We start from the raw sequence: 21944 nt of genomic DNA on the forward strand, positions 1-21944 counted from the left end.
CAAATCATGGTTTGGCTATATGCCTGAACTGGCTCTGTGCTTCTGTTCCTCTCATTTTTCAGTGCTCCTTGATCTTGGTTACAGATCTGTTTCTGCATTTGCTTCTGTCAAGGCCTTTTGAACATATCCTCTCCCATGTGCCTGAGTTTCTACACCCCAGTGGCAATATTATTACTTTTTTGGTGTTTTGACTACTTTTACCAGTTTATATCTGCCTCTGCTTGTCTCCTTTATTTAAGTAGTTGTAGGCAGCAACTTTTTATTTTTAGTTTAGAATATGGGATATTTTTTGGTTCAAAATAATATCTTTTGGAGAAAGGAATTCATAGTAATTCATGGTTGCCACTATGGTGCTGGATTTTAAGAAGGTACAGTATCTCATGTACTGGGTGTGTTCTGGACTTTTTAAATGAAAATTATCATTTTCCTCCTACATAGTTACACCTAAATGTATGCATTTTCTCATGGTGGTAACTTAATTTTTAATTGCCTTCTGAGTAGCTGGTAGTGCAAAATGGATGTCCAAAGCATGTTGTCATGAAATCTTGTGAATGTATATGAGTAGAAACTGGCTGTTGTTTTTTTTTCATTTTAAGGATTGCAGAGAAATGTATGGCACTGAAACAGGAAAGCACCACTGAATCAGCATTAGTCATGTCCTGCCCCCCCCCACCCCACAAAACACTGAGTTACTTAAGTAAAGCATATTTATTGGCAGGGATGGAGCTGCTTTGCATCATGGCAAATTTTCTTAGCTGTAAGCTACAACTGGGCAATGTTGAAATTTATAATGCACTTGCAGAACCAGAAGGCCTGCTTTACATAATTAATATTTATTGAATATACTGGATTTCAGGCTGTGAATAGTAGGCATGTTTCATTTTTCCAGGGCTGAGTTTATTAAACCACTTTTGTGAGATGCAAGAGTTATTCAACACCTTTGGGGAAACAAGCAGGAAAAAAGTATAAAACAGTATTGTCTACATTGTTTTAAAATGAGAAGCTCTACTTATGCAAAGCCTTGGATGTGTTTCATATTAAGTCCATGTTCCTGGGTGCATTTATTGACCAGGAAATCTAGCATTTTCGAGACATAAAAAGTCTTTATTTCCAGCCAGATGGGTGTAACTGAGAGCCCTGTTATAACTAACTGTAGGTCATTCCTCCGTCAACAGCAGAAACTGGGGACGAGGGGGGGGAGTATACTCAGAACCTTAGGATTGTGGATTGTGCTTGTGTGTTGTCCATTTTTGTTTGTTCTAGTTCCCTGACTGACAATTAACCATTAACAGGAGTCACATTTTGAATTGAGCATTTTGACTGAATGAATTTGTGAAGTGAGGGTCCACTGTATACAGTACATTTTCTTATTAGTAGTACATATGGGGCAGGAGAACAGATATGTTTGAGCAGAACCTGTGAGGAAAGGTTTAAGCACTACCTCAACTAGTTTTCTATACTCATCCTTCCCAATGCTACTTTGCCTTGATTACATGGTAACCTATGGTTGTCACCGTGTGTGTGTGTGTGTGTGTGTGTGTGTGAAAGTTTGTGAGATACTGACTGAGATGCATAAAAGAAAAAGTGAGATGAGACTGAGGGCTATTCTGGAGCTAGATGGGAATATTTTGGGGGACAAATGTGTCCCCTAGATCTTTAGTTGCCTGTTTAACAGATTATGTTCAGTCTTTCTTAGGAGAACTACGATGATATGCAAACATGAAAATATAAAACTTGAAAAATAACACAGATCCACATTTAAAACCAGAATGTCAGTCGATCTTATAAAAATATTTCAATCAAAGCTGAAAATAAACACTTTCCCTCTCAGCCATGAGTCAAATGCTTTAAAAAGAAAGGGAACGTCTTCCCTTTCTTCTGAAGGGTTGTGCAGTTGGTCTCTGGATCTTGTAGGAAAAGGCTCTCACAAAACTGGGCTCATACAAGAGAAGACCCTCTCTTATATATAGACAAAAGTAGATAAGGTGGGTAAAATCATTACTAATATTTTCAAATGTTAATGATTACTTTCCTTTTAAAATTTCCTGTGACTGTTGAACACAAACATTGACAGTAATCACTTTGGTTTTAAAAAAATTGCTACACTGCTATTGTTCTTAAAAGCTGAATGTGAAAAGATGGTTAGTGAGGTTCAGGCAGCAACTTTCAGCCATAAAGTTCTATTGGATGTTTTAATAAGAATATTTCCCTTTTGTGATTAGATATTCCTAATACTCTGAAGCACTTAAAAACAGTGGGCTGCATCTGCCGCCAGCAACCACTTCTGTGAATGGAAGCTCCTTCTGTTCCTAGAGGGATCTTCTAATGGTGGAAATGCGGGTTGGGATGTTATCCTTATTTTTACATGACCTCTTTATATTTCATTAAATATGATGTTTCAGTTAGCGCTGTCATGGTTGCTAACATTTTGGTTTGAAACCTGCATCTTTTCAAATGTAATACTGTAGTATGAAGTTTGAAGCTTAACTTTTAAGTAGCCTAAAATATTGTATTGCCATCTGGACTCTTAATTTCAATGAACCTGCTTTGTGTGCACAAAATTAGTTTGACTTTGAAGGCAGTATTTCCACTGTTTCACTGTAGTTCTCTACACTTCCGTTTTTAAGTGCTGCATGAAGGCAAGCACGGTTCTGAGAGAACCTCACACCATTGGTCACATTTCAGAACGTTAGTGGGTTGAGACTTCGGAAGGGACATGGTATGAATCATATTTTAAGATATCAAGGAGAGACTACATTCATTTTTTTCAACTTGTTCTCACAGCCATTCATTCTTATGCATTTCCATGGCTTGTAACAATGATTTACCAAGTCTTTCTAACATTTTGTGCCATAGCTTACTATTGTATGAAAACAGAAGTACAGGCGTGAATATTCTTTAAGTAGCAGTTCATTCTTAAGGTCTGAAAATATCAAACTTCCAGTAAATCCTGTCTTCTATTACAATTTCTTGTAAATGTTTAAACACTAATTTTCTAACCTGAAAATACTGAAACTTGAGAATTGTCTTCTAATTTTCACCACAATGCAGTGTGTGCAATAAAATTACCATTTATTATAATATCTCTAAAATGAATTATAGGTGCATGAGCTGTTCAGGACAAATTGCTTTCCTAAAATAAATAATATAGAACAAAAGTTTCCATTGAAAGTACAGCAAAATTGATTTTAGCATTGTATTTTAGCTTTGTATTCAATATTCTTTGGATGGCATGTTCAGAGGAGTTATTTTTCATCATTTTTATTCTATATCTTGGCACTGTCTAATGTAAATACATTAGAAGAACTTCATCTTGTTCCAGGAAGTGCCATATCTTTTTTTCTGAGTGCATTAAGTATAAGTGCAGCAAGCAGTGCTATGTTATAGTACTGCATGAGGTCAGGAATTACCTATCCAGGTTGAGTATTCCTTATCCAAAATGCTTGGAACCAGACATGTTTTGGATTTTGGAATATTTGCATATACATAATGAGAAATCCTGGGGATGTGACCCCAGTCTAAACACAAAATTCATTAATTTTTATATAGAATACACATAGCCCGAAGGTAATTTTATATAATGTTTTTAAAATAATTTTTTACATGGAACAAAGTTTGTATGCATTGAACCATCAGAATTAATCCATTCTTGTTTCAGTGTGTGGGTTGGTTGGGAAGCTGAGACCAAATGGCTTATGAGAACTGTTATGACGTATAAATACATGGCACACATACAAAAGCATGCCACTTACAAATGTGCACTGCTGCACATTGTATGTAGGCATGTACCACAGTTTGCAGATCCGTGTTATAGCATGTCTCATACAGTTGGGAGTTGCAACATGCCATAAGCATGTTGCAACACATTGCACTCAAAGTGGTACTGCAGCACTACGTATACCACACATGCACCAGAATATACAACACACAATTTGCCACGCACACAAACAGTATAGTAGTACATAAATATGCTATAAAGTGTCAGATGCATGTCGAACACAGACTCACTTGCTGCATGCAAATGCACGTTATTGTCTGAAAACGCATTGTGTATTGTGCAGAAGCACAAAAGCAACTTTATATAGAGCACACATAACACACATATACATGTGGCGATATACCATGCACATGTTGTGGCACACCATGCACAACAGCACATAACAAAGACCTTGACTCACCTTGCCCATCTGCTTGTACACATTAATATAGCTTTGTTTTGGAAAGTTTGTTCCACCAGGACAACTTCATTCTACCAAGCATACATGACCTGGAAGTTGGCACTCTGGGTTAAATGGGCGATTTAGAATGAGAATGTTAAAGCCGCATAACGTATAAACTACACAGTGGATTTTCTTGAGCACAAGAGAGGGACAGAACTGCAATATCCTTGAACATTTGTCAGGAACTGAAGTATCCAAACAATAAATTTAAAATATGAGTTCTGGGGGGAAGAAAAAAAAAGTTTGCAAATAGTGTGAGGACTTTAAAACTGTTTAGGTATTTTTTTCAAGTTTTTTGAAATTTGGTTGGCTACTGTTTATACAGTAGATTGTATGTATCAGTTATCCCTGCATAGGACAAATTGTCTTGATTTTATGATGAATATTTTCAGGATTTATAATGGTAGAATTCTGTTGGTTGGCACCTTTTTAAAACCTCGCCGACTCTATTCCTGTTAGTGATGGGATAAACAGAAAGTTAAAGCAAACAACTCCACTACTTTCAGGTGCATTGAGATGAATGGGGTTAATTCTGCATGTATATTTTGTGTTGTAGACATTATAAGAAGCGTTGCCAGGGCCGTATGCGGAAGCATGTTGGTGACTTGTGTCTTCAAGCTGGGATGTTGCAAGATTCCCTGGTACACTATCACATGGCTGTGGAACTTCTCCGTTCTGTAAATGATTTTTTGTGGCTTGGAGGTAGGAATTATTGAAACAAAATGTTTCTGCACCTTTGTGTTATCTATCTGCTCAATACTAAAGTATTTTTAAAAGTATTTTTAAGTATCATATTTTAAGTCATGATAGAATATTGGTGATCCTGAGATTCATTTAAATTCTGAGCTTCTGGCCTCATCCAGATGGCAGCTTTCTGTGCTCATTTGGATATTGTAGTGCTCCCCAAGCAGAATATGAAGTGTCCTGCTGAACAGCAGGTGTATCTCCTGGTCCCCTTAACTTTTGCAGTTCTATTTCCTATTATTAACATTTGTAGCCTGTCTTTCATTTCAAGTGCCCCCTAGGTGACTAACAAAACACAATTCAATTAAAAATAATACAACCAAATGGTTACAAAATCCAAACAACAGAAACAGACTGAGAAACTAATCCTTATTCAGCTTCAGCAGACATCAGCCATTCTTTTTAGTACCTGATGAAACAAGTGGGGTCTTGGTGTTCTCTGAAAAGCAGACAATGGGTTCTTCTTGTTGCTTCCATGACATTAATATCATAACTGGGAGACCACCACAGAAAAGGTCTTATTCTCCCATGCACACCAACCTATCTTAATTTAGTAATGGCACATGGAAAAAAGGCTCCGGGGGAGTGGGGGGTGGGATGGACCTTCTCCGGGGGTGGGGGGGGGGTGGGATGGACCTGTTTTCTGAGTAAAGCCATCAATTTGGGTTCACCAGTGTCCTGATGATTTCTTGGTTTTGGACTATAAATATGGGATAGAGATGCAACCTCTAGTTCAGGGGTGTCAAACGTAAGCCACGGAGCCTTTATGGGCAACCCTCATTCTCCTGGGGGAGTTTCAGAGCCACCCTGCCCCCGCTCACTCCCACCGTGACCAGCGCTCTGCTGCGTCCAGAGGAGAATTCTGAGGGCCATAGATGTTGTGTGCAGCATCCCTGGCGCTCAGAATAACATTCTGAGACCTTGGAAGGCCTAAACGTCACCCCCTCCTTCGCTGCTGGTGCTACTTCCAGTAGCAGTAGCAGCGAAGGAATACCAGCTTTGCATTTGCGCAAGGGCTTTTATAGGCTTTGAGCTCACACATGACCTTCTGGTCTTGCGTGAACTCAAGGCCTATAAAAGGCCTTGTACAAGCACGAGGTCAGCTTTCCCGTGGTGCAGCAGAGGTGTGAGGGTGTGAGGATCTGTGCTCGTGCCTCGCTGTTCTTGGGGCTTTGCCCCCGCACCAGTGCTCCTGCCTTGGGGCTTTGTAACCACCAGTAGGTGCTCCTCCTTGGGACTTCTCCCCCCCCTCCCTGTACCAGTGCTCCTGCCTCTGGGCTTTGCCGCTACTAGCAGGTGCTCCTCATTGGGGCTTCACTCTGCACCATCGCTCTTGCCTTGCTCCTCTTGGGGCTTTGCAGGTGCACCAGCGCTCCTGCCTCGCTCCTCTTGAGGCTTTGCAGCCACCAGCAAGTGCTCCTGTCTCGCTCCCCTTGGAGTTCCTGCGACCACCAGCCAGCACACTTTGCGCTTCAGACATTTGGGTTGCCTCCAAGCACTCTCCGCTACTTGGTTAAGGAGAAAGGTGAATCTGCCTGTAGCTACCTGCTGTTTTTCCCTGCTCTTTTTTCTGCAAAATAACTTTCTTCGCCATGTGCATGTTTGTCTGTCCCAGTTTCTGCAAAATAAGTTTCTTGGGCTGCAATCCTAACCACACTTTCCTGAGAGTAAGCCCCATTGAACAAAATAGGACTTACTTCTGAGTAGACCTGGTTAGGATTGTGCCCTTACTCTTGTTAACTGCTGTTTTCTGTATTCATATGAACAAGCCAAAGTATTGTTCTCAGCTCAGTTGAATGCTGTTTTGAAGGTTGCAGTCACTTGCAAATTAAATAAACAGCAATTACATCATGGTACAACAGATGCTTTTTTATTTATTTCTGTTGTTTCAAAATTGTTCAGTTGTAACAGCACTGGGGCTAGGTGGATATAGCTAATAACATGCAGTGGTTGTGAATAGTGATTACCCGCTCTACAGTCAGTGTCTGTTATACAAATGTGATGTGCAATACTGACCCTCAGCAGTTGCCATGAATCCAATGTGGCCCCCAGGATAAAATGAGTTTGACACCCCTGCTCTGGTGTTTTCCCATCATAAGATGTTTTGAGGTAAACTGAATGGTATCCAGATCCATGAATGAAATAGTTTATGTGAGAGAGAGAGCCCTTGCCATGAATGCTATATGAGTTTACCTTCCTAGCTATTTCTCTTACCTCTTTGTTTCCCATCCCATCCCTCCACTTTTGGTGAAGGGGAGGAATGACCTTTAAGACTGGTTTGCCTTGCTATTCTGTATACCTGGATCTAGCTGTATGTCTACTTAAAATGATGTGAATGTGTGTGCTGTGATATCACTGCCATATAATGTATTTATTTACTTATTTAATCTGTAGCTGCTCTTGAAGGATTGTGTTCAGCCTCTGTGATCTTTCACTATCCTGGAGGTACAGGAGGTAAAGTTGGTGCTCGAAGGGCACAAGGCAGTTCACTTCCTGCAGAGGCAGGCAATAGGCACAGACCAGGTAAGCACTGAAATTGCTTTGTGTTGTGTTCTCTCCAGTAACTTCAGTAATTATCTGGTGTGATGATTGCCATTCAGTGTGTTTCTGTGGACTTGTAAAGATTTGTCTATTGAAAGTGTGCCTCTACTGTATTGTAGCCTTTGCTGAATAATCCTGCAGGTTCTGATTGTACGATCACAGTATTCTGTCTGCATAGAGTGGGGGAGGAGATTATTTGAAAGGCTGGATGACATACCTCTACACAAGAATGTGAGCAATGTACTTTTGATGGTCATGAAGGGTTTCCTCCATGGGGCTCTACTGTGCCTAGCCAGGGAACTTACTCACCGCTCCATGCCCACCTGTTAACACAAGTGGCTTAGGTCCCCCTGAGCCATCCACTCCCCCTCTGAATGCAGCACACACTCCAATTTAAGAGTAAAAGTCTTAATAAACTGAGATCAGCACAAAAGAAGTTGCCACCCCTGCCACGGTGGGCTTCTCAAGGACAACTTAGGAAAAGTCAGGTCACAAAAGCATACAGAAAATAAGAAAGTTAGCTAGGTCTACACTACTTACAAACTCCACTTTTACTCCGTGAGGATAACGCACCAATCATATTTTCCCAATTCTGCTGAATCATGTCCCGTCAGCTGACACCCTCAACCAATCAGAACTCTTGCATGTACCCCTCATACTTGGCATGATCTCATCCTTTGACACCTGTGTGTTATCTCCTGGTGCTTCTCCATCTCCTTTGTTCCCAAGATCCTCAAGCTCCTCTTCTGCTCAATTTCAAAGTTAACCTTCTCCTTTCCTTCCTGTTTGCTAACGCTCCTAACACACACCAGCTTCTGCATAGCTGCATAGCTGTGTCGCTGTTAATCGAGGGGCCAGTCAGAACATCCTTTCACATCAGAAGCTTATTACATGTTGTCCAAATCAAAATACTTATCCTTGCAGTTACTAGCTTCTACATATCACATTAATAATTCTATAACCTTCTAAAACTACTTCACCCCCATGACAGTACTGCAAATTTTACCAATCTCAAGATAAAATGTAGAGTTGTGCATTTCAGTTGCACTTTGGCAAGGAAGTCCTGCTAAAAGTATGAGGAGTTTTGTGGGTTGTGCTTGTATGTAATTAACATGTAGAAGTGAGAGGGAGATAGACAAGAGCAAGCAACCTTCAGACTAATTAGTTTCAGCTCCCATGTTGATTCATTTTATTTTTGCAGTCTGAGTGTTGCTATTAGTGATATCATCATAGGCACTGTACGGTAGTCATGTGTGACTATCTTACAACAAAATTGTAGACAGTTATTTAGATAGATAACGGGGAAAAAAATCTATTTTCCCAAAGCTAATATTTGGAAACGAAATGGGAGGGCATTCCATAGTGTGAGTATCCAACCGACCACGCCCAGTTTCTCTAACCTACCTGCTGTATATGTTTAAAATGAACATGTGATAACTTACACCGCAATCCTAACCAACTTTCCAATGCTGATGCAGCCTGAGAAAAGGGAACAAATGCTCCCTTACCTTTTGGAGGCCTCCATAGACCCCCCCCCCCAAGGCTGCAGTGCATGCCCCATTGGCACACCTGCATCAGCACTCACAAGTTTTTAGGATTGGGCTGTCACGCTTGTAAATACTCGCCTTTTGGGACCGAGGTCTAAGAATCTCCTCAAAGAGACCAAGCATTGAAGCTTTACTCAAGTCTTCCTCTTCTCCTTTTAGACCATCAATGACTGATACAGTTGAAAAGCATATAATATGCAGGCAAGCAGTCTAGAAAAGTGTTTGTGGCCTGACAGCTAGTTTTCTAAGAATTCTGCAGTTGATGATCTCTTTGTAAAAATATAGATTTTACTAATCTAGTTTATTTTGACAGTGCTGGAGGTTAATACTATCTGTCATTTTGGTTTTTCCTTAGGGGCACAAGAAGTTCTAATTGATCCAGGTATATGGTCTTTATAAATGTTTCCTGTCAATACATTTTTGTTAATTATTTTATTAGTATCTGTATGTTGAAAGTGTTAAAGTGTTATCTGCTTTTGGCTCAGTTCCCACTTCTTCTGACTGTCATAAGTTAAGAACATAAGCACAGCCCCATTGGATCAGGTCATAGGACCATCTAGTCCAGCTTCCTGTATCTCACCAAATGCCCCAAGAAGCACACCAGATAACAAGAGACTTCATCCTGGTGCCCTCCCTTGTATCTGGCATTCTGACATAGCCCATTTCTAAAATCAGGAGGTTGCACATACACATCATGGCTTGTAACCCATAATGGATTTTCCCTCCAGAAATTTGTCCAATCCCCTTTTAAAGGCATCCAGGCCAGATGCCTTCACCACATCCTGTGGCAAGGAGTTCCACAGACCAACCACACGCTGAGTAAAGAAATATTTTCTTTTGTCTGTTCTAACTCTCCCAACACTCGGTTTTAGTGGATGTCCCCTGGTTCTGGTGTTATGTGAGAGTGTAAAGAGCATCTTTCTATCCACTCTGTCCCTCCCCTGCATAATTTTGTATGTCTCAATCATATCCCCCCTCAGGCGTCTCTTTTCTAGGCTGAAGAGGCCCAAACGCCGTAGCCTTTTCTCATAAGGAAGGTGCCCCAGCCCAGTAATCATCTTAGTCGCTCTCTTTTGCACCTTTTCCATTTCCACTATGTCTTTTTTGAGATGCGGCGACCAGAACTGGACACAATACTCCAGGTGTGGCCTTACCATTGATTTGTACAATGGCATTATAATATTAGCTGTTTTGTTTTCAATACCTTTTCTAATGATCCCAAGCATAGAATTGGCCTTCTTTACTGCCGCCGCACACTGGGTCGACACTTTCATCGACCTGTCCACCACCACCCCAAGATCTCTCTCCTGATCTGTCACAGACAGCTCAGAACCCATCAGCCTATATCTAAAGTTTTGATTTTTTGCCCCAATGTGCATGACTTTACACTTACTGACATTGAAGCGCATCTGCCATTTTGCTACCCATTCTGCCAGTCTGGAGAGATCCTTCTGCAGCTCCTCACAATCACTTCTGGTCTTCACCACTCGGAAAAGTTTGGTGTTGTCTGCAAACTTTGCCACCTCACTGCTCAACCCTGTCTCCAGGTCATTTATGGAGAAGAGGTTGAAGAGAAACAGTCCCAGGACAGATCCTTGGGGCACACAGCTTTTCACCTCTCTCCATTGTGAAAATTGCCCATTGACACCCACTCTCTGTTTCCTGGTCTTCAGCCAGGTCTCAATCTAGGAGAGGACCTGCCCTCTAATTCCCTGACTGGAGTTTTTTCAGTAGCCTTTGGTGAGGGACTGTGTCGAATGCCTTCTGAAAGTCCAGATATATAATGTATATGGGTTCTCCCGCATCCACATGCCTGTTGACCTTTTCAGAGAATTCTAAAAGGTTCGTGAGGCAAGACTTACCTTTATGGAAGCAATGCTGATTCTCCCTCAGCAAGGCCTGTTCGTCTGTGTGTTTTGAGATTCTATCTTTGATGAGGCATTCCACCATCTTACCCGGTATAGATGTTAGGCTGACCGGCCGATAGTCTCCCGGGTCCCCCCTCTTTCCCTTTTTAAAGATCAGTGTGACATTTGCTATCCTCCAATCTTCTGGCATCGTGGCCTTTTTGAGGGACAAGTTGCATATTTTAGTCAAGAGATCAGCAACTTCATTCTTCAATTCCTTAATAACTCTTGGGTGGATGCCATCAGGGCCTGGTGACTTATTGATCTTTAATTTATCAATGAGGTCTGAAACATCTTCTCTTTTAACCTCTTTCTGACTTAATTCCTTGGTCAGGAGGGGCCGTTCGGGCAGCGGTATCTGCCTGAGGTCTTCTACTGTGAAGACAGATGCAAAGAACTCATTTAATTTTTCTGCCATCTCTAAGTCTCCTTTTATCTCCCCTTTCCCTCCCTCACCATCCAAGAGGGCCAACCGCTTCTCTGGCAGGTTTCCTACTTCTAACATATTTGAAGAAGCTTTTATTATTCCCTTTAATGTTGCTGGCCATGAGTTCCTCATAATCTTTCTTGGCCTCCTGTATCACCTTCCTACATTTCTTTTGCCAAATTGTTGGTCTAGTATTCAGTGAAATTGATTCATTGGATTTGCGAGTAATGTTATTTTGGAAAATGAGCTCCCTTCATTGTTCCCAAAGTTAGCAAATAATTGTGATTTTTTTAAAAGTAATTATAGTGAATTTAGTAGATGTACAGATTTCATTAGTAATTTCTGGACTGTATATAAAGAGATGTTTGACTTTTGCTTTTTCTCTTGGATAATAAGCGAATTGATTTAAAATGGGAGTACTCCTCAAACATAATTATTAGTTTTTTGCTCTGACTTGTTAAGCATTAACTGAGCCACTGTTAATTTGAAATGTTTTGCTCCATTTCAATGCAGGTGCCCTCACTTCAAATGGTATCAATGCAGACACTAGTGCTGAAATTGGACGTGCTAAGAACTGTCTTAGCCCAGAAGATATTATAGATAAATACAAAGAGGCTATTTCCTACTACAGCAAGGTAATGTTGTTGATCATGGTTTGTCTTGTTTCATCTATCAAAAACAAACCATCTTCATTTTACTTTGTGTCTATGATAATGACTTCTTGTAGGAGAATTGAAAACTGCCAGCAGGCTTGCATGTATGTGCTGAATGTATGACCAATCAATTACGCAATACTGATTGGTTTTGGGGTAGAATTCTAGACTTCTGTTCATAGTGCCTGCAAAGGTGAGCAGATATGTTCACTTAAAGGGCAATGTCTTAGAGCAGTGTTTCTCAAACTGGGCCGAGATCCACTAGGTGGATTGTCAGCCGATTTCACATGGGTCCCTGTTCATTTCAATATTTTATTTTTTATATACGTATTAGACAATGCTAATATGGCATGTGACTGCATGGGGGAAATGTTACAGATTTGTACTTTTAACAGGCTACTCTATATATGCTTTTAACAATGATAGTAAATGGGACTTATTCTTGGGTAAGTGTGGGTAGGATTATAGCCTAGGGTTGTTAGAAATTATCCTGCTTGATGTTGCTGCCAATTCCAGAGAAGTTCTTGTCCATGTTGGCTAGCATGACTCTGTTGGCTCCCCATGTCACCTGATTCCTCCTGGTGTGGTTGCCTGTAGTTTCAGACCACATTGTGTAGAAGAAGAGGGGCTCTGTGTTACCAGCAAGGTTTTGATCAGCCAATCTGTCTTAATGGAGGCTGTCTCACTGGTGCAGAAAGCAAGGTGCTCGAGTCCTCTTGCCATAGTTCCTAGTTCAAGATTCTTGGTGCCAGGCAGCTCAATCCTGAAGCCAGTGCTGGGCCTTGGCTCTGGCTCTGGTCATCATGAATGTGCCATAAAGCATGTTTGTGGCACTTGGCAAGGAGTGAGTGCTGGCACTGGGCCGCGGTAGCCGTGGCACCCACAGGATCTTGTGGTTGCCATTTTTGTGCAGCTGGAGCTCTGGGCACTGCCAGCTTCAGGTTTGGGGCCTTAGTCCTTCAGATCTGAAGAGTGGTTTTAGAGGCATTTAAGGGGCAATATTATGAAATAGAAGGCCTGTACAAGTGAAATTCTGTTCATGGTTCTCTTGCCCGTTGTGTTAGGATCTGCAGGCTGAAGCACATTTTGTCTTTGGAATGAAAAAAAAAAAGAATGTTGTTCATAACTGTAGTTTATTGTACAAGTGTTCTAGAATCCTGAAATTGCTGGGAATAAGTACTTAACGCATGCAGGCAATGTTGATACTGCGTATTGGCATAGTATTTCAGATTCTAGGCAACAAAAAGTGTATAATAATATTTTGGCTGCTATCCAGTGAATTCTGCTGATACTATTCTGCTGCTATTATTTAGAGTACTGTAGTTATTATTTGAGTGTGTAAATATGTGACAAAAAGCATGAGAAGGGCTAGTGGAGGGGCTGTTGTGGTCAACTCTCATTCTTGTTTAGATTACATCCAAGAGCTCAAAATTGTGGTTGCGTTTCTTTTGCGTTAAAATGAATAAAGGTCGTGAATCAGCAGTACTTCTCATGTTATGACTTTTGAAAGGAAGGACTTTTAGCTAAGCTCTGGAGCAGCCGTCTCCAAACTATGGCCCACTGCACCCAAGATTACCCGTCCAGGCATGGCAGCGGTGGCAGCTTTCTGTTCTGAGCCACAGCCTCCTATCGTCTTAGCAGATCTTCTCAGAAACTCGCGCCAGGCAGCCACTTGCTGCCTGCTGCCCCGGCAAGCTCTGCGCCCCAAATTCCAGGCACAAGCAGCTGCTCTGCACAAATTTCTGCAAAGATCGACTGAGAAGCTAGGAGGCTGTGGCATGGAATGGAAATTCTCTGCCATCACCACACCATGGCTGGATAGGTAATCTTGGGAGGCCCGATCTGGCCCATAGGCCAGGGTTTGGAGGTGACTGCTGTGACGGTACACAACTTAATGATGTGTTATTCCATTGCATACTTCTTGTTTTGTAGTACAAAAACGCTGGAGTGATTGAGTTGGAAGCCTGTGTGAAGGCAGTGAGAGTGCTGGCAATACAGAAAAGAAGCATGGAAGCATCTGAATTCCTTCAGAATGCTGTTTATATCAACCTTCGTCAGGTGAGTTCTCTGTTTTATGTGTTGGTATTTGAATTTGCTTTAGTCTTCTGCTCTAGGCCAGGGGGTCAGTGTTCAACATTTCTGTAATCTCCATGTTAAATATCAAAGCAGTTAAAAGCAGTACAATGAGAATAAAATGTAAAAGGCTTTATCCTGAAGATGTTTGTACGTAACAATTCTGCTGTTGTAAAATGCCTACTGTCAAAAATTGTGAAGAAAAGAATAAGCCAATTATCTATTATTGTAGCTTAATTGTGTTACCTTGAACCCTACATTTACTGGACTAATGGGTGTCTGTTAATGCTGTTAGTCCATTAAATCCAAGTGCATTGAAGTTGGAGGGGATGCACATGTGTAATTCATATGAGCAGGGCCAGCTTTTAGGCAATTGGGGCAGTTTCGCCCAGTTGGGCCCCTTGCATGGTGGGGGCCCCATGCTGCCCTTCTGCCTATTGCTGCTTCTGATTGGCCTGAAATTAGGTCACTTTAAAAACAGCTCCTGCCCACCGCTATTCCCAATTGGTCTGAAATTGGTGCCATGCAGGTGGCAGCATGTGCACCTCTCTTTCCCTACCCTCGCAACTCCCAGCACCATCCTGTCACTCCAAAGTGGGCTGCTACAGATGGGGCGCTAATGGACAAGAGTTGGGGAGCATTGTGGGCTGGGCGCATACTGTACCACTAAAGGTACAGGAGTCCTATCCACCTGCACAGAAGTAACAGTTGTTTTTTTTTCTTGGTCTGGCTCCATTCAAACTGAGAATTGTCCACCCAGAACAGTGATTTAACTGAAAGTGCCTTTTGCAATATTGGCACTTTCTTGGTTAACCCATTTTTTGCCTGGCGCACAGGTGCACACATTTGGTCCCTGTTGCATATATGCAACATTGGGCAGAGATGGTTTATATAGTTACTCTGAAGTGGAGGATGTGTGTGTGTATTTTTTTTCTTTTTTTAATGGGGACATTGCTACTAAACTAAAGTAACACTTTAGTAGCAATGTCCCCGCTCCCTCCATGCCACTTTCCTGATTGGAATCAGAGTTGCACACATTGTAGTGTTTAGGCAAGCATCTAGTTAGACAGTGATGCATTTAACTCATGTCTAGTTTGTCCTGTGATAGCAAAAAATGAGCATTTAAAATAAAAGTGCCTGAATTTAACAGTTTTGGGGAAAAGTTGCTATAGTGCAGATAAACCAATGAATATTAAGCAATGCTCACTGCCTAGTTATTTTATTGAATGTGAATGTGATTAATGATGTTATCATTAGATTGCTTTTCCCTGTAGAATTTTGTTTGACACTTTAGGTATTGTGGTGCTTTCATTGTATTTTCTACAGATAATTTGTCATCTTTTGAAGTATGTTTTTTGTGATTGTGGCAAGTGTTCATTCACTTTGTGCTCTGTGATGTTCACTAGGGGTCAGCAACGTTGCACTGTAAGAATTGGGTATTGCTTTTGCCTAAAAACCACTGATATAAAATATTGTTTAACAACCTCTTGAGTTATCCAAACAAAATATTTTTTCTCTTGTGGATTTACTTCATTCTCTAAACATGCCAGTCAAGCAGTAGAAATAATGAGCCCTGATGGGATTTGACCTAACGGAAACAGAATTAGTAGTTTGAGTTAGTTGTATTATTGGTACATTGTATTATTAACAGCATGACTTCTGCTGCTGCTCTCGGCAAGAACAATCTGCTCAGTGCTTTATGTTGTCTGAATATTTAGAGATGTAGAAAACCAAAATGCTATTTGGCTTTTCTCCCGAATCTACTACTGGGAATCTCTGGTTGTGACAACTTTTCTTCATAGATATTCTGATCTGGTTGTTTGTGTTTTGTCCAAATAAAACGTATTGCTTTGCTTTGATCAAGAAACAGAATTCTACATTTGTTGCATTATATTTGGCAAAAGTAAAATTGAAATTCTGAAATTAACACACATGACATGATCCAAAAGTTGGTTAGACTCACACAAGCCTCATAGACGTGCCAATTTCAGTTATTATTTCCCCATAACAACTAAATCTCTAAGCAGTTGGTCTTATAAGTGCATGGCCTTTTCTCTTGTTTTCCTATATCTTTTCAATAAAAGCTGTATTCTTTGCAAACTCTGTCATGGTCACTGTTGGCCTAGTTAGAGGTACTCTGAGGTTGTTTGCTCTGCTATCCAGTCATTGGCCCTACAGCAGCCATTCCCTGGTTAATGAATTGTAAATTCTCCCAGTTTGGTTCTATTTCTGGGCAGGACAAACTTGGACTCTTCAGCATGTGTACATCATTCTGTTGGATCATTGCCTATATTTTCATACTATATGCCAGCAAGTTGTCATTACTTTTCTCTTTAGATGTCCTCTCTGTATATTTTTGAGGTTTTAACCCACTCTGTGGGCTGGATTCTGTGAAATGCAAACAGGAGGAAACTCTTGCAAGTGAACTGCTCTGCTCTATCCACTTTGAAAAAGCCCCTCCCAAACATCAGGGGACCTTCCAAAAGAGCTTGGGATGTGGCATGTGGGTTCTGTAGGTGGAGGGGGGAATTTCTGAAAATTGGGGTAAGAGCAAATATGTGAACTTCAAGATATATTACGCAAGGTGCCTCCGTTCCACCCTTCCCTACAATCCTCCCCCAGAAGGATGTGACATCATTCTAGAGTTAGGAGTTCGTAACCATTTTTTTGCGATTACACACCCCCAGTGGATAGCCCCATATGTCTCCACACCCTTTCCCCAGACTGTCAAAATCATCACCACCTGTCCTATTAGGTACTGGTATGACTTCAGAAGATGTCTGTAACTTAGTTTAACTTTACATATGGACAGGTAGGAACAGAACACCTCAATATGTTTTGAAAACGGTGATTGTTAATAATCTAACAATTTTTTAAAAATTGTTAATTAAATTTTATTGTTCAGAGAGAGAGGGAGAGAGTCCCATACCCCCATCATTTGTTTGCCGTACCCTCAAGGGGTATGGATACCTCTGGTTAAGATTCCCTGTTCTAGAGGGCCTCCAATTCTCAGGGTGATTTTTGGTGAGTTCTGGGGACTACAGGAGGATGGAGCGGGGTGGAAAAATGTTTTTGTATGTGTGTAAGTCTCCTTTAACTTGCACTTTGGTTCCAGCCTTTTTTTTTTCCTGTCTGTAAGGCTAAATACATGTCTACATGCTTTTCTACGTGATACGCTGGTATATCTCCAGATCTTGCACTGAAACCTGATTAGAATCCTTAAATTTTCTCCTTTTATCTTTTAGCTTTCTGAAGAAGAAAAAATTCAGCGCTATAGCATTCTTTCTGAGCTTTATGAACGTATTGGATTTCATCGCAAATCTGCTTTCTTCAAGCGTGTGGCAGCGATGCAGTGTGTGGCACCTAGCATAACGGAGCCTGGGTGGAGAGCCTGCTATAAACTTCTTCTGGAGACTCTTCCTGGTTACAGTCTGTCTTTGGATCCGAAGGACTTCAGCAAAGGTATGTGTGCTCTTAAACTGTAAGTGTAGCTTGATTGAGCGAAAGGGGGGGAACACTAAACTGTGGGGGGAAAACTTGGGGGGGTACAAAATCTGTGAAAAAGAATGCTTCTAGTGACACTGTGTTTAGCTTGGGAGTTGGGCCTACAGATGAATAACAGTTTACAATGTTGTACTCCCACCTTGCCTCTCTAGCAGTTCTGCCTCGTGTGGATATTAATGCCTTTGTAGAATTCACTATCAAATGGATAGCGAAGACATTGACTATATATTTCTGTTCACTTGCAGAATTTCTTAATGTAATAAGCATTGTTCTCTTTTTCCTCTGTCTTAAGGAACTCACCGTGGTTGGGCTGCTGTGCAGATGCGTTTGCTTCATGAGTTAGTTTATGCATCTAGAAGAATGGGAAACCCAGCACTTTCTGTTCGACACTTGTCATTTCTCTTGCAAACTATGCTGGATTTTCTTTCTGATCAAGGTAATTTTTTATTTATTTAAAAAGAGTATATTATTTGTAGTAATCTGGTATATAGACATAGCTGAAGGATGGCATCTGGGGGGAGGGTATTCCCTGAAGCATCCCCAAGAGAGGCAGGCCCAGAAGGAATCCACAAGCAGAGATGTTGCTTTTGCTCAATTTTCAGTGGTTTCTGCTGTCCTGCCCCTTACTGTGTTGAGATGGATTAAGGTTTCCTATAAAACAGCATCAAACTTCAAATGTAGAGGAGCCCAAAACACAGTATCTCTTCTCAACATTCCTGAAACCATTGATAGTACTAGGAAATAAATAGAGCTGTTAATTTTAATGTTTAAAAGAAATATAACTGTAGATCATTGAACTTGGTGCTGTTAGACTAAAAGGAGGCTGTCCGTTTTAGCTGTAAATTTCTTTAGAGTGCTTGAACTAAACTTTGTCTGTTGAGATTTATGATGATGAATTCTTGTCTCTAGTGCAATTTCAGTGAACCTTGAACTAAAACAACCACCAAATTTGACTGTTCAGTTCCATGCAGGACACCCAGGCTTTCCGTTTGTCAACTCTTACATCCTCCACCCACTTTCTTATTGCCACATAACATGGCTCCTTTTGTCCTTAGGCATCGTGTGAAGATATTCTCTAATCCCATTTCCTGTTTGGCTCTTTTTTCAGCTTGACATTGCATCTCCATTTCACTTTTATTGGTCAGGCTCCTGCTTTTCAGTCCCCCTGCCTGCTTTGGCCCACTTCCTTCAACACAGCTTCTCCAGTGGGATCTCCATGTCCATCTTACAAGTGGGTAGCTCCTCCCTCTCAGGTAGGCAGGCCAGAGTCTTGGTCATCCTGAGGGTAGGGGCTGCCTGGACTCCCCAGGCTGGCCTAGCCTTTCAGTGAAGCAGGACAGAGCTGGGTTCAGCTCTGCTGAAACCCCCCCCCCCCACTGGAGAAGCTAAGAGGGTATTTTATTCTTCTTTTTACCTTTCCCTAACTCTCCAGCCTTCCAGAAGGCAATACTGCCTGCTGTTCCTTTAATAAACTTTTTCCTAACTCTCCAGCAGGCAAGAACAGCTGCTGTCCCTTAAGAAAATTTCCCTTTGTTTTACCAGCAGCCTGCCTGGAGGCTTCTGCTTTAACTCAAGGCAGCCAAACCTATTTTGAATTTCAATACTGGCTGCAGTCCCTTTCAGAGACTTCCCTTTGTTTTACCAACAGCTTGCCTGGAGGCTCCTGCTTTAGAGCAAGGCAGCCAAATCTATTTTTGAACTTCCCGCCCTTCCGGGCCTGAGCCCTGTGCCTCTGCCAAGAGGCAGCAGCTAACCTGGGCTGCCCTCGCTTGACACAGGGCAGCTGCTTTAGCGGCAGTCGCCGCACAATGCAGAAGCACCTGGGCTGCCCTCATCTGACCCCAGGGCAGCCCCCCTCTTAGCTGACAACAACCGTTCAAGCTGCTCCCGCGTTTCCAGCTGCTCCCCCCCCCCGCACCTGGCAGGGGTGAGGCAGGCTCACCCATGAGCGCTCCAGCTGCAGCCAGCCTCCGGAGCCGCTTTCCCCCAGCAGCAGCAGGGGTGCGGAGCTTCCTCCTCCCCTCCCCATTGTTCCAGGGCGCCATGTGGTTGGCGGGCGGCACCTTGGATTAGCGCCCGAAGAGTGCGAAGACCAGCCCCCCCCCCAAGCAGGGCAGGGGTGGCAGAGGCAGCGGGGGCTGTCCAGCCGCTGTCCTGCTGTCTCCAGTCGCAGCAGGAGAGCAGCGGAGGAGACGACCATGTGCGCGGGCGCCATCTTGGCCATGCGCCAGCCCTGGACCAGACCGCACTTTAGAGAAGTGGTGCACCCCCCCGAACTGGTGGAGACCCCCCTCTCACACATGACCACCCCCAGCGAGGCCCCTGATGCACACGCTCCCCGTGCGGGGCTCAGCACTTTAGACTGGGTAGAGCTCTCCAGGGTCATCCAGGACATGGTCCAGGCCAGACGAAGATGAACTCACACTCCTCCCTCCAAGAGGCGCTGGAAGTCATCCGTACCCAGTGGCACCCCTGAACACCCCCCCCCCTTTCCAGGAGCAGGATCAGGGCAAAGGGAGCTCCCACACCTCATCCACGGAAGAGGGAGAAATATCGGGGGATGAGGTTGAGGTACACAAGCCCCACCTCTCCTATGCTGAGCAGTTTAACAGTTTAACAAGCTAGTCTCGGGTGGTTCAGGTGCTAGACCTGCAGCCCGAGCACCATGTGGATACAGGGCCCAAGACCAAGTGGGGGTCCCCAGCAGTCTTCCCAAACCAGCAAGAAACCCCCCACTGGTTTCCTTCTACAACCTGCCCCCAGAGGTCATGGCCCACCTCAAGTCACTCCTGGTGGACGCCCCAGTAGCAGCACTGGGATCTCCAGCCATTCTCCTCACAGACAGTGACGGTCTCCCAAGGGAACCCACAGACAAGAAGGTAGAGCTAGCCACCAGGAGGGGATTCGAGGCCTTCTGCAATGCACTACGGGCCTCCGTTTCCCTCTGCTCCAGGGCGTCGGTCCTTTGGCTTCAGCAGGTCAGTGAGACCCACAAGCTATGCTCCAGGGCTAGCTCAGATATCAGAAAGATGGTCTCAGCTGCCGCCTTCATAGCAAATGCCCAGGGCCATGGCCGCAGGAGTTGCCATGTACTGCAGCACCTGGCTGCGTAGCTGGGACGTGGATGCGACCTCACATGCCAGGGTCACCAGCCTCCCCTTCCAGGGAGCCAAGTTGTTCGGGGACGCCCTAGACCCGCTACTGGTGGAGTCCAGGAGAAAGAATAGGGTATTGCCCACCAGGGCAATGGATACCAAGATCCAGATCTACAGAGCTTGCGTACTGAGTACACTTCTGTACTGCAGCGAGTCATGGACTCTTCACTCACAACAGGAGAGGAAACTGAACACTTTCCACATGCGCTGCGTCCGATGCATCCTCGGCATCACCTGGCAGGACAAAGTTCCAAACAACACAGTCCTGGAACGAGCTGGAATCCCTAGCATGTATGCACTGCTGAAACAGAGACGCCTGCGTTGGCTTGGTCATGTTGTGAGAATGGATGATGGCCGGATCCCAAAGGATCTCCTCTATGGAGAACTCGTGCAAGGAAAGCGCCCTACAGGTAGTCCACAGCTGCGATACAAGGACATCTGCAAGAGGGATCTGAAGGCCTTAGGAGTGGCCCTCAACAGGTGGGAAACCCTGGCCTCTGAGCGGCCCGCTTGGAGGCAGGCTGTGCAGCATGGCCTTTCCCAGTTTGAAGAGACACTTGGCCAACAGTCTGAGGCAAAGAGGCAAAGAAGGAAGGCCCATAGCCAGGGAGACAGACCAGGGACAGACTGCACTTGCTCCCGGTGTGGAAGGGACTGTCACTCCCGAATCGGCCTTTTCAGCCACACTAGACACTGTTCCAGAACCACCTTTCAGAGCGCGATACCAGAGTCTTTCGAGACTGAAGGTTGCCAACATGCTCACCAGGGAGAGGAATCCAAGGCCCGCCCAGTGGTCCCAGCACCGGTGCCTTTTGGCCCTCAAGGAGCTCTCAACCCATTACCTCACCCTCTACAGCCCCTTTCAGAAGTCAAAGGCCCGTCTGGCACCCAAGACAGCCAGCCCACAAGCCCAGAGGACAGCAGTCCCAGTGCTTTGGCCCAAAGGGCCCAAAGTCTGAATAACGACCAGCCATTCAGCCAACTGGTTCCTATGGGTCCCCAGACCATAGTGCCCGCTAAAGCACGGCAAGACACTTGAGGCAATCCAACACGTCCAACAGGTCAGGGCCATCGAACCGGTTCCAAGGGAGCAGTGGGGGTCCGGGGTGTACTCCCATCTCTTCACTGTGCCCGAGATCCAGCGGCACCAGAGCTATCCTCGGCCTCAGGTGG

The 21944-nt window shown here is 43.5% G+C and overlaps 1 protein-coding gene across 1 annotated transcript in view; it reads left to right on the forward strand.

Moving 5' to 3' along the window:
* TRAPPC9 (trafficking protein particle complex subunit 9) overlaps positions 1-21944 on the forward strand; it is a 334571-nt gene that overhangs the window by 24483 nt on the left and 288144 nt on the right. The window contains exons 3-9 of the mRNA XM_066625482.1: positions 4777-4922; positions 7359-7487; positions 9408-9434; positions 11900-12021; positions 13972-14097; positions 17358-17574; positions 17909-18052. Coding sequence (XP_066481579.1) covers positions 4777-4922; positions 7359-7487; positions 9408-9434; positions 11900-12021; positions 13972-14097; positions 17358-17574; positions 17909-18052 — 911 coding nt within the window. The remainder of the gene's footprint in view (positions 1-4776; positions 4923-7358; positions 7488-9407; positions 9435-11899; positions 12022-13971; positions 14098-17357; positions 17575-17908; positions 18053-21944) is intronic.

This window comes from Tiliqua scincoides, chromosome 4 (genome assembly GCF_035046505.1).
Source record: "Tiliqua scincoides isolate rTilSci1 chromosome 4, rTilSci1.hap2, whole genome shotgun sequence".
In the NCBI taxonomy this organism is placed as follows: Eukaryota; Metazoa; Chordata; class Lepidosauria; order Squamata; family Scincidae; genus Tiliqua; species Tiliqua scincoides.